The 14,198-nt window shown below is 52.9% G+C and overlaps 1 protein-coding gene across 1 annotated transcript; it reads right to left on the bottom strand.

Annotated features, from left to right (window-relative positions):
* Positions 1-226: 226 nt before the first annotated feature.
* On the bottom strand, positions 227-7,491 carry LOC146533273 (uncharacterized). Its single transcript, XM_085194177.1, has one exon. The coding sequence runs from the start codon at positions 5,807-5,809 to the stop codon at positions 377-379; it is 5,433 nt and encodes a 1,810-aa protein (XP_085050303.1). The 5' UTR covers positions 5,810-7,491; the 3' UTR covers positions 227-376.
* Between the last annotated feature and the right edge of the window lie 6,707 nt (positions 7,492-14,198).

Here is a 14,198-nt window from a genome sequence, read left to right as displayed (position 1 = left end):
CTTCAGCCGGTCCACGAGTCCCACATAACCCGCTCGAGTCCCCACTCGGGCCGGTATCCGTAAAAGGATTTCCTCACGATAAAAAAAAAAAAAAAAAAAAAAAAGGTTAGGTTAGGTTAGGTTAGGTTAGGTTAGGTTAGGTTAGGTTAGGTTAGGTTAGGTTAGGTTAGGTTAGGTTAGGTTAGGTTAGGTTAGGTTAGGTTAGGTTAGGTTAGGTTAGGTTAGGTTTTTTTTTTTTTTTTTTTTTTTTTTTATTAGTATTCAAAATTCACCACAGACATGGTGCGTCCGTGCCTTTTTCTGCTCTTCAGGGTTATTTGTTGTGATTTTGTCCTGTTTCTTCGTAGGTTGAACTCATATCAACGGTGTATAGTCTTCATTGTGTCGTTGTGTTGTGTTGTGTTTTGTCTTGTCCGGTATGGTTGGTCAGTTCATTAATTGCGTCCCAGTCTCTGTGAGAGATAGCCATTTTTATATTGTATGTCTTGATGTCTTCTGTGCTTGAATTGTTTGCCCTGCTGATAAACCTCGCGATTGCGTCCATGTCGTGCGTGTCGTTATAATATATACACTCCTCTGTGTGTCTTGTTATTGCCACGACAGCATGTGTTATACTGTCGTGTAGAGGGATTTTGGTGGATTTTGTCTGTATTATAACGACTGATTTATACATCAACCCCTGGGACTCATTTATGGTGAGGATGCGTGAGTTTTGCCCTTTTCCGCATCCTTTCCGGCTGAGATCCGTTTTCTCCGTTTGTGTGTGGACCAGGAACAGGGTGTCGGGTGAGTCCATTGGGACGGATGAGCCGGTGAATCTTTCTCTTCTCAAGGATCGAGTTTTGGAACGTGCCGTGTAGATCCCGTCATACACTTCGTTAAGGGCGTAAGTCACGTCTTGTGGGCATCTATATGATCTTAAGAGCTCCTGGGTGATGGACGTCACAAGGTTTGGGCCGATATATTTAAGTTTAAATAGGTTTAGCCTGTCGATGTATGGGAGCTGATTGAAGTCCCCGATCAGCGTGAGTTTTTCTGCACCTGTGAGCTTTACCGCCATCACGATTGCCCCGAAATGGTTCATCAAAGCCTCGTCCACTATCAGCCTCTTGGGCCTGTCTTTGGCTTTGATGCCATTTACGAGGAGTGAGGCGATTGTTCTCACTTTGCTGCGTCCTTCCCGCTCGCGTTTGAAGTCTATTTTTCTCCTGAGATCTTGTGCTGCTTCTGTAGTGGTGGTAGCGATCAGGTCGGTGTCGGGGTTGAAGGTGTTTGTAACCCAGGTTGATTTTCCACTGCCTGGGGCTCCGTTGACCCATTCTATTTCTGGTGTGGGATGGTGGGTGAGGTTTATCGGGCTGTCTGAGATCTGGGTGGCTTTTGCCTTGTCCAGGATCTTTTGTTCCAGCGAAACCTCTGTGCATCGAGCTAGTACTAAGATTGGGTCATCGGGTGTAGTTTTGAATCTGGGTGTGTTGTTGTCTTCGTCAGTTCTGGATTCCCTTTCTACAAAGCCGAGTTTCCCGCTGTAGGCCGTCCTGTGGGGGAGTTTTGGTGGTTCTCCCCTCAGGTATTCCGATGTGGAGTTGTCGTAGATGGCGGCCTTTTCTTCCTCGAGTAGCACCTTGAGTAAGCCTTCGTTCCCGAGCTCGAAGGTCTTGCGTATCTTCTCGCAGATCCCAAGGTTTACCTTTGTGCTTTCTCGTAGGATGGTGATGTACTCCAGAAGTGCGTTCTCCATATGCTGCTTTGTGTCGTTTGCTGGAGGCAGGTCGGGTGTTGTGACCTGTCCTTTGTCAGCTCTTGTGATCTTATCCTTCCTGACGAGACGTTCTTTGGGTTTTAACAGGCTAATTATATGTGCTGTTTTGGAGGGTTTGGATGTTGATTCCCTCTTCTTTGATCTCTCTTCTTTGGCTAGTCTCTCCTGTAGACGCATTGCTCCGCTTGTCTCGGTTGTTTTGGCTATTATGGCTTCCTTCCTGTCTTTTAGGAAGGCCAAGTCTTCTCCTCTGTTTTCGTAAACAACCACTCTGTGACTTTTGGAAGCGTTAACGCATCCCAAAAAGTCTTCGACTGTTCCTCTGTCGAATCCGGCTTTCATAGCGTCCACGCTCAGTGTTTTTGGACCGATGTTGTTTGTTTCTTCTGCCGTCAGCGTGCTCAGGTGGACGAGCACTTTGCATGCCTTGGTGAAGGGGGACTCGCCGTTGATGCCTTCGAAGAGTGCGATGGTTTTGTTCTTCAATCGCATTGTTCGAAATTCGCAGTTTCCCAGCGATGTGGTGGGCATGCTGTCGTAGATCGACTTTCTCATTGTGGCCTTGTCTGTGCTGCCTTTTGTGAGAACAGCTAGGCCAGGAGAGATGTAGACCCACTTGTTCGGGCCGACGATGCAGAAGCAGAGTCCCAGCGTCTCTTCGTCGTCGTCCATGAAAAGGGCTACGGGACGAGTCGATAGCCCTGGGACGCCGGGGTGTCCGTTTTGCAGTAGATGTTGAGCGTGTGTTTCCGGGGTGGTTGTTTTGGTAGGGCCAACTTCGGTGATGGACGCAGCAAGGCCAGTTTCCTCCCCGAGCTTCCTTCCTCTTGCAATCTTGCTGCCGTTTCTACGCATTGCGATGCAGAAGATGTCCAGAAGGTAGTCTAGGAAGACAGGCCTCCGCAGGTTGTCCGCCATCACTGTTGCTATGCCTTCCCTCTCCAGTTTAATATTGAGTTGTGTTTCTAGGTTAAGGCGGGCTATGGAGAATCTTGGGCATTCCAGAATGATGTGCCACACTGTTTCTTCGATGTTGGGGTCGCATTCGCAGCCCGGGGAGTCTTTGAGCTTGTGTTTATACAGGTAGCTGGCAGTACCACCGTGTCCCGTCAAGACTTGCACGTGGATTGGGTCCCATCTTACCTTCCTGATTATTTGAAAAGTAATTTCAACATCAGGAAGGAATTCCCTTGTGGTGTTGCCCGTGCTGGAGGTAAGGTATCTATCCTGCCATCTTTTTACAGATTCTTCACGGATTTTGGTCTTGACGTGGGCCACTGGTGTTCTTTTATAGTCATATGGGCGGTCCAGCAGTGCGGCTTCTTTAGCAAGTTCGTCTGCCCTTTCGTTTCCGGCTGTGCCTATATGTGCTCGGAGCCAAACTAGCCTGATGCTTCTTCCTTGTTCCTTCATGCGCTGTATGTACTGCTGTGTCGCTCTTGCTATGGGGTGGGTGGTCCTCGGGTTCCCCAGCAGGTCTAGTGAGGACCTTGAGTCGCTGAGGATGGTAGCCAGGGGGACATTTGTTCTCATAACCTCCTGGCTAGCTTTATATATAGCATAGAGTTCAGCTTGGAATACAGTGCATGCGGGGTGTAGGGTGAACTTTCGGGATTTTGTTTCTGTTCCTCTCTCCCACCAGGAGAATGCAGCTCCTACTCTGTCTCGGATTTTGCTGCCGTCCGTATATATTTCAGGACCGTCTCGCTGGTGGTTGTTGTAGAGGGGTTCCGGTGTTTTTTCTTCTTCTTGACTCCCATACTTTATGGCCTCTTGGGAGGCTGGGTGCTGTAGTTTGTCAAAGTCTATGTTACATTCGAGAGTCGTGTTGAGGGGAAGGTAGTTGGTGATTTTGCCTTTCTTTGTGCGGTGGATTAGGGCCTGCTCTTGTATTCTGATGTCCAGGGGGAGCAGGCCTGACAGAATTAATGCTGACGTGTAGGATACCGTGCGGTAAGACCTGCAGATCTTTTGGGCGAACCCTCTCTGCAGCGTGTGTAGGTGCTGCTGTATCATGCGCAGTTCGGTGGATTCGCACCACGCACTCGCACCATAGGTGATGATTGGTTCTATTACCGCTGTATAGATGGTCCTTATGATCTCCGAGTTTAGTCCCCAGGTGATTTTCGCCGTGCACGCAAGCCGGTTGTAGATTTGTGTGGCTTTCCTGCACTGTGCCACGACGTGGGACTTGAAGGTCAGATTTCTGTCTATTATCACACCAAGGATTTTTATTTCTTGAACCAACTGGATGCTGGTTTGTGCCATTCTCAGGTTAGGGGGATTATACTTTAGCTTTTTCGTGAGGAGCATCGCGTTGGTCTTGTGCGGTGCAAAGCTAAGTTTGTTCCGTTCTCCCCATGTCATGACAGTTGTTAACGTCTCGTTGGCTTCGTTTTGTAGGGCTTCCATGGTGGTGTTGGCAAAAACGAGTACGACGTCGTCGGCGAAGGCTTGGCAGTACACCCCTTTTTCTGTCAGCCGATGCAGTAGAGAGTCTAAAATTACGTTCCAAAAGGTCGGTCCGCCAATGGAACCTTGGACGCAACCCTTTGTAGTGCATTTTGTGGAGACTCTCCTGGCGTAGTTGACTAAGATCTTTCTGTCGTTGAGATATGCATCGACTGCCTTGAAAAGGTTTCTGGGGCACTCCTTGATGGCGAGTTGTTTCTGGAGTGCCGGCCACCACGCGTTGTCGAAAGCTCCCTCGATGTCCAAGGATACGACCAGGACTGATTTCCTGTCTGTCAGTTTCTGTCGTAAGTGGTCTATGAGGTCGCTTAGGGCGTCTTCTGTACCGCGTTGAGGTGTGAAGCCGTATTGCCGCTTGTTCATTCTGGGGAGGAGATGCCACTGGAGGCGGCCCACTAGAAGCTTTTCCACTATCTTTCCCATCACTGATAGAAGGCCGATTGGTCTGTAGGACTTGGGGTGTGTATAGTCCTCTTTCCCGGGCTTACGGATTATGACCACATGAGCTACTTTCCACTGCTCCGGAAAGTAGCATAGTGACAGGCACTTGTTCGCCATCGCTAGGAAGATGTCTTCGGCGTTGCGGATGGCAGCGGTGCAAATGTCTGCGGTCAGCCCGTCGGGACCAGGCGCCTTTTTGGGATTTAGTTGCTTCAGCACCATCTCTAGTTCAGTGACGGTGAATGGTGGGTCGTCCTCAGGTAGGGTGTTGGTGTCGAAATTTTTGATCCAGTTTCTGATTGAGGCGTGGCAGGGTTTGTCTGTTGCCTCTGAGTCGTCAGGGTAAAACGTTCGAGCCAGAAGGTCTGCCGAGTCTTGTGGGGACAGGGTGTGGCCTGTAGTCGGGTTCCTCAGGAGTGTGTCATCTTGGCGACCATCACATCTACGCAGGACTCTGTAGATTTTGTCCCACATGCTTTCCTTCTCCTGGTTTGTGCAGAAATCCTTCCAGCTCGCCGTTTGCGCTTTTTCCGCCTCAATCTTGTACTCCTCCTTGATTTTTACATACTCGTTTATTACATGTGTTTTCCTATTTTTGGCTGCGTTCCTGATTCTCCTCTTGTGCTGGAGTACTTTTTTGCGCATTTGGTCCAATGATTTTGTCCACCAGGGCGGTAGAGGGTTTTGGGTTTCCGGTCTTAAGTACGGGATGGTATCTTCACAGGTTTTGTGGATTAGGGCCGTAAAGGTGTTTACGGCCACTTCTAGTTCTTCGGGATCCTTTAGTTGTTTTATTATAGCGGGTGTAAAATAATTTTCTTGTAGTAATTTTTTGAAAAGTGTTCCGAATTCCTTCCATTTTGCCTTTCTAGTGTTGTACTTCCGCGTTGTGATGGGCTTAAGACTGGCCAGTGGCCGTCGAAGCTGTAACGCGAAAGTAATGGCGTTGTGGTCGGAGGTGGTGATGTTCCTCTGTACGGTCCACTTTTCAATTTTTCCTAATAGAGAGCGGCTGCATGCTGTCACATCAATGGCGCTTTTGCATACTATCCCCCCTCTTATGGTTTCGAACGTTGGTGTATCCCCGGTGTTAAGTATGTGAAGATCCATTTCGTTTAGGAACGCGCTATACATTTCACCCCTGGTGTCCTCAGTGATGCTACCCCACCAGGGGCTCCATGCGTTGGTGTCTCCAGCAACTATGATATTTGTGGTCGATTCTGCCAGCTTCCCATAGATATCCTTGATCCTTGCTAGGTATGGCGTTAGGTCTTGGTCGCCCTCCAGGTAAATTGAGATCAATCCTAGTTGCAGGCTGCTCCCTCTCAGTAAGACTGCCGCCTCCGTTTCAGTCACCGTCTGGGGGTCGTTGACTACCTCCAGTCGGTCACTGAACACGATAATTGCAGCCTTAACTGGTTTTGTGCGTCGGAGTGTGCACTGTACTACTTTTGTGCCTGGATATTGCTTTAGTACCCCCGCGCTGCCTACGTACGGCTCCTGCACTAAAGCAATATCGATCTTTCTATCCTTAGCAGCTTGAAGGAGTTCCGCCGTTGCCAGTTTTGATCTTTGCAGATTGGCCTGTATGATGTTGATGTTCCTAGCTTTTGTCTGTGTTTCTGTGTCATTTTGGATGCCTTTAGCAGTACCTAATCTTTGATCTTGCTATGGCATCCCATTTATGTCGCTCGTGGCACTCTGTACTAAAGGCATTGTGGTCCATACTTGTGTCTTTCTTACCTCCTTCTCTACAGTTTATGCAGGTTGGTGGTTTACCCGCTTTCCTCTCCATGCAGTCTCCCCATGTGTGTGGGCCTCCGCAGTGGCTGCAGAGATGGTCTTTTTCTTGGCACGTTGTTCTTGTGTGGCCAAATCCCAAGCACTTTATGCACTGCATGAGAGGAGACTGATCCGCTACAGGTCTTCTTTGTAGCCCTATGTGGAGGTGGCCGGCTTCCAGGACCGCTTTGTGTGCTTCCGGTGAAAGTTCCAAGATCGGGTGACACTCCAGGGGGTTGCGTGCTCGCTTCCTATAACGCACGCGCAGCTTGGCCTCCTTTCCGTGTTCCTTCAGAACATCCTTGTTTTGCGCCAGGACGTGCTCTATAATCTCGGTGTCCGTGTGGTAGGCTAGGACATCGCGGATTATAATGAGCGGGTTTGCTGGCCTGGCGACTTCCACTTTGAGGCCTTGCTGTCCCTTAACTTTCTCCTGCACCAGGCGAAGATCCTCATTTGTGTGGCAGCTCAGCACGACTTTTTGATTACGTGCTTTGCGTACCTTGTCCACCTTGGCGCCGGTCTTTTTGGCGTCGATGGCCGCCACTATCCTTTTGATGATAGTATCGCCGGTGTTTGTCGGATCACTAGACGATACTATAAGGGTGTGGTTTGGCCTCGGTTTGGGCTTCGCCGGTGTGGCCGTTATCCTGGCGTACGTCACCGTGGCTGGTCTCTTGCTGGTCGTGGTTGGTTTCCCACCTTCCGCAGCATCCATTTCTTCTTGAATCGACCTTGCTGGCGTGGTGGGCTTATCCAATTTCTCTTTTATTGACTTGATGTCGTTTGTTACCATTTCGAGCGTCCCCGCTATTGGGAGAAGGTTATCTTTTAGTTCTCTATCTCCCAATAGTGCTGTGGCTTGCGGTGGTGGTGCGGGTTTATCGTGGATGGTTTCGATTAGCTTCCTGATCTCCATCAATTCCTTTGGCGGTTCCAGGACAGGTGGAGGTGGTAGGGGTTTTTCTAGGTGCTCTAGCGCCTTCCCGCTGGTGTCCTGGATCCGTTGGAGTTGCTCACCGGTCTTTTTATTCTCTCTGCGGAATTCATCGAATTGATTTGACAGGGATTTGACTGACTTCTTGAGATCCTTATGTTCTTGCAGAATCTCTTGAAGTCCCTCGTGGCTTTCCTTCTTTGTCTGCGGTTGTAGGAGAAGCTTCTCTATCCCTGCCGTTGCTTTCCCCATAGAGGCTTTTATTTCCTTTATTTCTTGATGTGGCTCCCTTGTTTCGTACCCTAACCATTTCCGAACCTCCTTCGTCTCGGTTAGGGTCGCCGAGATGTTGTTACCTGCTTCTTCTAGATTGCCGGCCAGTTTTTGTATCACACTTATCATGGACTTATTATGGGCCCTCTCTATGTTAACAATCTCCCTGGCGTGTTTCACTCGTTCTGTCTCTAGGTTACACTTGTGCCTGGCTCTGGAGTCCGATAGAGCCAGGACTATTTCGTATAGGGATTGAAGACTGTCAATTGCTGTCTGCTTTAATTCCCTTTTCATGTTTTGAGACAGTTCGAGGGCCTCTTTTCCCGCCAGGAGCAGGTCGTTGGCTTGTTTTGTGGCAAGGTCCATTTCCACTCCAGTCCTTCTCGTAGATGTAATGAGGAGGCTGGTCCTGCGTCCTTTGAATGCATCCGATCCAGGTGACATCGACAGCCTGATGTCGCTGTCAGTATCAGCACTTTGCGGGAGACTGCCATCGGGCGAGGCCTCCGTGCGCCATTCCGATACTCTCTGCAAGGCTGAGTCGACGTTGTTTGGTGAGGAGGTTTCTGTGGGAGGCGTCGAGGGCTGGGAGGACGGAGTCTGTTTTTCGGCTTCCGCCCCTCGGGTTTCACCCGGTAGCTTTGTTGACTCCGTGCCTTTGTTTGAAATTTGCCGCCTCATGACTGCCTCTCTGAGTGACTTCGATGAAGATTCTTTCTTACCTCCTGCTGATACTGTGGTCTTGTTGTCGGCGAATGTTACTTTGGCGTTTTTCTTATTTGGTAGAGACATGTTGTGTGTATATATGTTACCGTTGAGATGAGTATGCTCCTCGCGCGGATGGGCGGGTGCTCTATTTCTCTCCCAGTGCTTTTTCTGAGGATTCTGTTGGAGCCAGATGGTTGGGCTCCTTTCGCTGAGTAAAACGAACCCAAACTCGGTGTGTCTAAGTCTTCCCGTTTAGGAGATAAACCCAGGGGGGGTGAGGTAAAAATTTTTAGGGGGGGGGGGGGGGGGGGGGGGCGACTTTCGTGGGGCGACTATTGGTGGGGTAGAAAATTTTTGAAGGGTGGGGGGTGGTGGAGGGGTGAGGGTGAAATAAGGGTGGTTGGGAATTTACTGTTAGATGACAGGGGGATGCAGGTGGAGTAGAGGAACCCGTGTATAATACGAGCTCCGGTGAGAAAACTGGGGTGGTAGGGGTTGAGGGTGGAGGGGGTTGGTTTGGGGGGAGGGGGGTGGTTTAAAGGTTAGGGGGTGTGTGGAAAGGACTTGGAGTCCTGAGTTGAACGAGCCCAAACACAGGGTGTTTGGACTGAGGGATGGGGGTAAGCCCTGGGCTTACCTGCACGGTCTGAGACTTGTTGAGGTTCTCTGGTCTGCAGGATTCCTCGGACCGGTGTCGAAGTCCTCGGTCCGGCTTCGGAGTCTTCACGTAGGGTCTTCGAGGTTATATCGTACCGCGTGCTCTCTAACCGCGTGGTCACCACGCGGTTTTTAGAGGTTATAATGTAAACTTCGCGCCTTTGGGATTCCGTCTTCCTTGGACGGATTGTGACAAAAGTGGTGTCTTTGGATTTGTCTTGACGGCGCGAAGCTTTGCACGCTGAGAGTTTTTAGAATGCGGTAAAACACTCACAGTTATAGATGGTGGAAGTTGATGCTGTTTTTCTCCGGATCCTGGAGTGCTGGTGGTCTGCAAACGATAATCCTGGTGAATCAGACGTGGGGAAATCAATTAAAACACTCGTTGCGCGTGTGGCTCGGTTATTCGATTTTTTACGAATTTTTTATGCGGAGCCTATGTGTATTGTGCGGTTGTTTGGAGTGTACTGGGTTAGGTTAGGTTAGGTTAGGTTAGGTTAGGTTAGGTTAGGTTAGGTTAGGGTTCCCAAGGGAGTTGCTGGTCTCCTACTGGGCGCGTCCCCCGGTGGCGGATAGGGGAAACCACTCGCACTTGCGGGCGAGTGGACCGGGAATTTATTCCCGGCGCGGACCAAAACCAGCTAGGCATGGGCGTGTCTTTAGTCCATTGTTATGGACACGGCCTAGGGGAGCACACCCCGACAGAAAAGCCCGCTGTGGAACAGCAAAAACTTAACATGTCGGTACAGCAGAATTTTGTTTTACCTCAGGAGGGTACCGGTCTCATCGAGATCGGAGAATCCCTCCGTGCTTCGGCACGCAAGCCCCGCGAATCTGGGGGGGGCCAGACTTACCGATGTGTTGCTGGGGAGGGGCCCGAGATGGGCGGAGTGAGTGTTGAGGTGGAGAAGGACGGAGTTGTGCCTGAGATGGGCGGAGTTGGTGTGGACGCTGAGAAGGGAGGAGTAGTTGTGAGCGTCGAGGGTGCAGGAGTGCACGAGAGGAGTTGTGCTCTGGTTGCTGAGCCAGAGGAGAGAACTGTGGGAGGGACGAGGCCCAGGAGGCCCGATAGTCCGGCAATTTTGCCGATGGGAGGAGTGCTGAAGACAGCGCAAGTGGTAGTGGAACGATTGGACCCGGAGGAGGTTGCTTCGATTATAAGTGGAAGGTCCAGGTCGTCGATTTCGTCGCGGGGTCGTTTCTGGGCGGCCTCGGAGTCGGACGCAGATAGCATTATGTCAGTCGGTTCGACAAATGCGAATACGGATGTTGGAGGAAAGACCGATTTTCGTAAGGATAGAAAGAGGCGCCGGAATAAAGAGCGACTCTCGGAATCCTCGGATGCGGATGAGGAGACGGTGAAGCGTAAGGCCAAAATAGCTTCGGCTAAAAGGAAACAGGGCCCACCACCCGCTCCTAAAGAGCAGATTGACTTGGCTGTTGCCAGAAAGTCGCCCACGGATGCCAATCGCGAAGAGCGTCGGCTGAAGGCGGAGGAGGAGGTAGCGAATATCACCGCCGCAATACAGAGCCGCGCGAGTTCCAGGCTCTCGGACGTGTCGCTCGAGTATCGCCCCGACGAGCCCCTGGTCTCTGACTTGCATTGCCAGGTTTCTGATAGCCTGGCAGTTATTAACCGAGTCGCCAGCAAGTCAGGGAACCTAAAGGGTACCTTTACGAAGGCCCTGAAGGAGGCTGCCGGTGCGATTTCCAAAGCCGTGAACACCTTGGCGAACAGAACGGCGTCAGAGGAAGTTCATCTCCTCAGAGCCACGAACACGCGGCTGCAGGCGGAATTGGCGGACTTGAGGGGAGAGTTTGCCCGACTAAGAGCGGACGTGGAGCGCTCAAGGCCAGTGGAGACGCCTAAGGCAACGGCGAAGGCTCTATCAGTCGATGACATAGTGCGCACTGTAATGGTGGAAGTGGGCACTATGGTCAGCACAAGGCTGGAGGCCTTCAAGGAGCGACTTCCTCCGGAAGAGAGATTGCGGCCACCATTAGCGGCCGATAGAAGGAAAGAGGCGGGTCAGACACAGGCGAGAGCTGAGCCAGTCGTGACCACGCTGATGGCGCCGGCAAACCCTGCGCCAAAGGGCCCGAAGGGCAAGAAGAAGAAGGGTGCGGCAAAGGCAGCTCCTAAGACTGCCACTACAGCGGAGCCTCGCCCACTACCCCCAGCTCCAACAGAGATGACGGAGGGGTGGAACATCGTGGCGAAAAAGGGAGCCAAGAAGAAGGCCGCTCCTAAGGCGAAGGCGGCGGCACAAAACGTAAAGCCAAAGTCGCAGAAGGTGAAGTTGCGGCGACCTAGGTCGCAGGTCGTCGTGCTCAAGGTGCAGCCAGCTGTCGCTGACAAGCTAAGCTACACCGACATCCTAACCCAGGTCAAAGAGAATATCAAACTCGAGGACCTGGGTATAAGCGACTTGAGGTTCCGGGTAGCATCCACTGGTGCTAGAATGCTGGAGTTGCCCGGGGCTAATAGTGGCGAAAAAGCGGATGCACTGGCCGAGAAGCTGCGCGGGGTCCTTCGCCCGGAAGAAGTGCAGGTGTCGAGGCCAGTAAAGTGTGCGGAGTTGAGGGTGAGTGGCCTCGATGACTCTGCAACTTCGGAAGATGTCATGGCCGCAATCAGCCGAGTTGGTGGCTGTGCTACGGCCGACATCAAAGTCGGCGAAATACGACAAGATCAGGCCGGTCTTGGCACAGCATGGGTTCGATGGCCTGTCGGCGCTGCGCAAAAAGTTAGCCAAGGAAGGCTACTCGTTGGCTTCGTCTCCGCGAGAGTCAAGTTGCTGCAGCCTCGCATCCAGCGATGCTACCGCTGCCATGAAGTTGGCCACATGGCGGCTAATTGTAGGAGCGATGTCGACCGGAGCAATCAGTGCTTCCGGTGTGGCCAACCCGGGCACCAACAGCGTGGGTGCTCGGCTGACGCACACTGCCCGGTTTGCGAGGCGGCACAGAAGCCGGCAAACCACAAGGCGGGCAGTGCCACCTGCGCTAGATCCAGCGCCAATAAAAAGGGGGGAATGATAAGAAGACGTACGAGGCCGGGAGCGCCGGCTAGTACAAGTCACCCAGCCAGGGAAGGGGAGGTGCAACACATGGAGGATCAATAATGGCCCTCCGTGTGTTGCAGGCGAACATAAACCACTGTGCCCGGGCCCAGGACTTATTGGTCCAAAGCCTGGCGCAGTGGTCTATCCAGGTGGCGGTTGTTTCGGAGCCCTACAGCGTTCCCGACAGAGATAACTGGGTAGCCGACAACACCGGGGTGGTGACTATTATCACCCAGGTCGCAGCGGGCTCTCCGCCCTTCTCACGAGTAGAGAAGGGTGCGGGATGCGTCGCAGCACTTGTCGGCGACCTAGTTGTCGTAGGGGTCTACTTTTCCCCCAATCGAACTCTTGCGGAGTTTGAAGAGTTCCTTATACGATTGGGGGAAATGGTAGAACGATTTCGTCCGGCGGAGGTGTTAGTGGCCGGCGATCTCAACGCGAAGTCCAGCGTGTGGGGCTCCGCAACGACGGATGTGCGTGGTGTGACGCTGTCGGAGTGGGTTGTTGCCACCGGTTTGTCTGTGCTCAACCGAGGGACCAAGAACACGTGTGTGCGAAGGCTGGGCGGATCCGTCGTGGACGTTTCGTTCGCGAGCCCGGCCCTAGCGCGTCGTGTTCGGGGCTGGCGAGTGCTGGATGATGTGGAGACTCTCTCGGATCATCTTTACATCTTATACGAGATCTCCACACATTCGGCGGTGCAACCAGCCCCCTGTCCAAACTCGCGAGAGTACGGACCGCGGTGGCAACTGGGTCGTCTCGACAGGCAGTTGTTGGAGGAGGCCGCGATAGTGGAGTCCTGGCTGCCCCAGAGCTTGGCGTCTGCAGAAGACGCCGCATCCTGGGCGCAGGGGGCGCTGACGCGTATCTGTGACGCGTCAATGCCCCGTTCCGGGCGCCGCCCACAACGGCGGCAAGTGTACTGGTGGTCGTGGGAGATCGCGCAACTGCGTAACACCTGCGTTGCGGCGAGACGCCAGTACAGCCACTATCGCAGACGGGTACAGAAGGTGCAGGAGGAGGAAGACCGACTGTACCGCGTCTATGTCGAGGCGAGAACGCTGCTGCAGGAGGAGATCGGTCGTGTGAAAGGCGAGTCGCACGACCGGTTGATCGCGGGGATAGACCAAGACCCGTACGGCACACCTTACCGAATGGTGCTCGGTAGGTTACGGGCTTGGGCACCACCACTGACGCAGACACTCCGACCGGACATACTCCGAGGGGTTCTGTCGTCGCTATTCCCGCAGCGGGCCAGTTTTGCACCACCCAGTATGGCCCGCCCTGCAGCGCGTGAGGAGGTAGAGGAGGACGACGAGGACAGCGTCACACCACCGGTGGAGGAGGAGGAGCTCGAAGAAGCTGTACGCCGATCTCGGCTCAAGAGCACCGCCCCGGGCTTGGACGGCATTCCCGGCCGGGCGCTAACTCTGGCCCTCAACACCTTAGGGCCCAGAGTGCGAGGACTATTCACTGCCTGTCTGGCTCAAGCCATAATTCCACAGCGGTGGAAGACAGGCAGGTTAGTCCTCATCAAGAAGGAGGGTCGCCCGGCGGATTCAGCCTCCGCCTACAGGCCCATCGTGCTCTTGAGCGAGATCGCCAAGCTCTTCGAGCGTGTTGTAGCCAGGAGGCTACAACACCATTTGGAGGGGACAGGTCCGGACCTCTCGGACCACCAGTATGGCTTCCGCAGGGGGCGCTCGACGGTGGATGCCATACTAGAGGTTAAGTCCTATGCGCAGGATGCGGTGGCCCGGGGCGATGGAGTCTTGGCGGTGTCTTTAGACATCGCCAATGCTTTCAACTCCCTGCCCTGGCCCTGCATTAAGGAGGCACTTGTCTATCACCGCGTGCCTCCATACCTGCGCCGCGTCATCGGGGCTTACCTGTCCGGGAGGTCTGTGACCTTTCCGGCTCCTGGAGGAGGTTGGGAGGAGTTTGTGGTGTCGGCCGGTGTTCCACAAGGATCGGTGCTGGGTCCGATCCTCTGGAACATCGGGTACGACTGGGTGCTGCGAGGCGGCACCCTGAGGGGGGTAAAGGTCCTCTGTTACGCCGATGACACGCTGGTCTTGGCGCAGCAGAGGACCTATCGGGA

Source organism: Heliconius melpomene, chromosome 12 (genome assembly GCF_056956725.1).
Source record: "Heliconius melpomene rosina isolate 202511_hmr_F chromosome 12, ASM5695672v1, whole genome shotgun sequence".
Lineage (NCBI taxonomy): Eukaryota > Metazoa > Arthropoda > Insecta > Lepidoptera > Nymphalidae > Heliconius > Heliconius melpomene.
The sequence above is the reverse complement of the archived record's forward strand: the minus strand, read 5'-3'. Positions and strand labels throughout refer to the sequence as shown.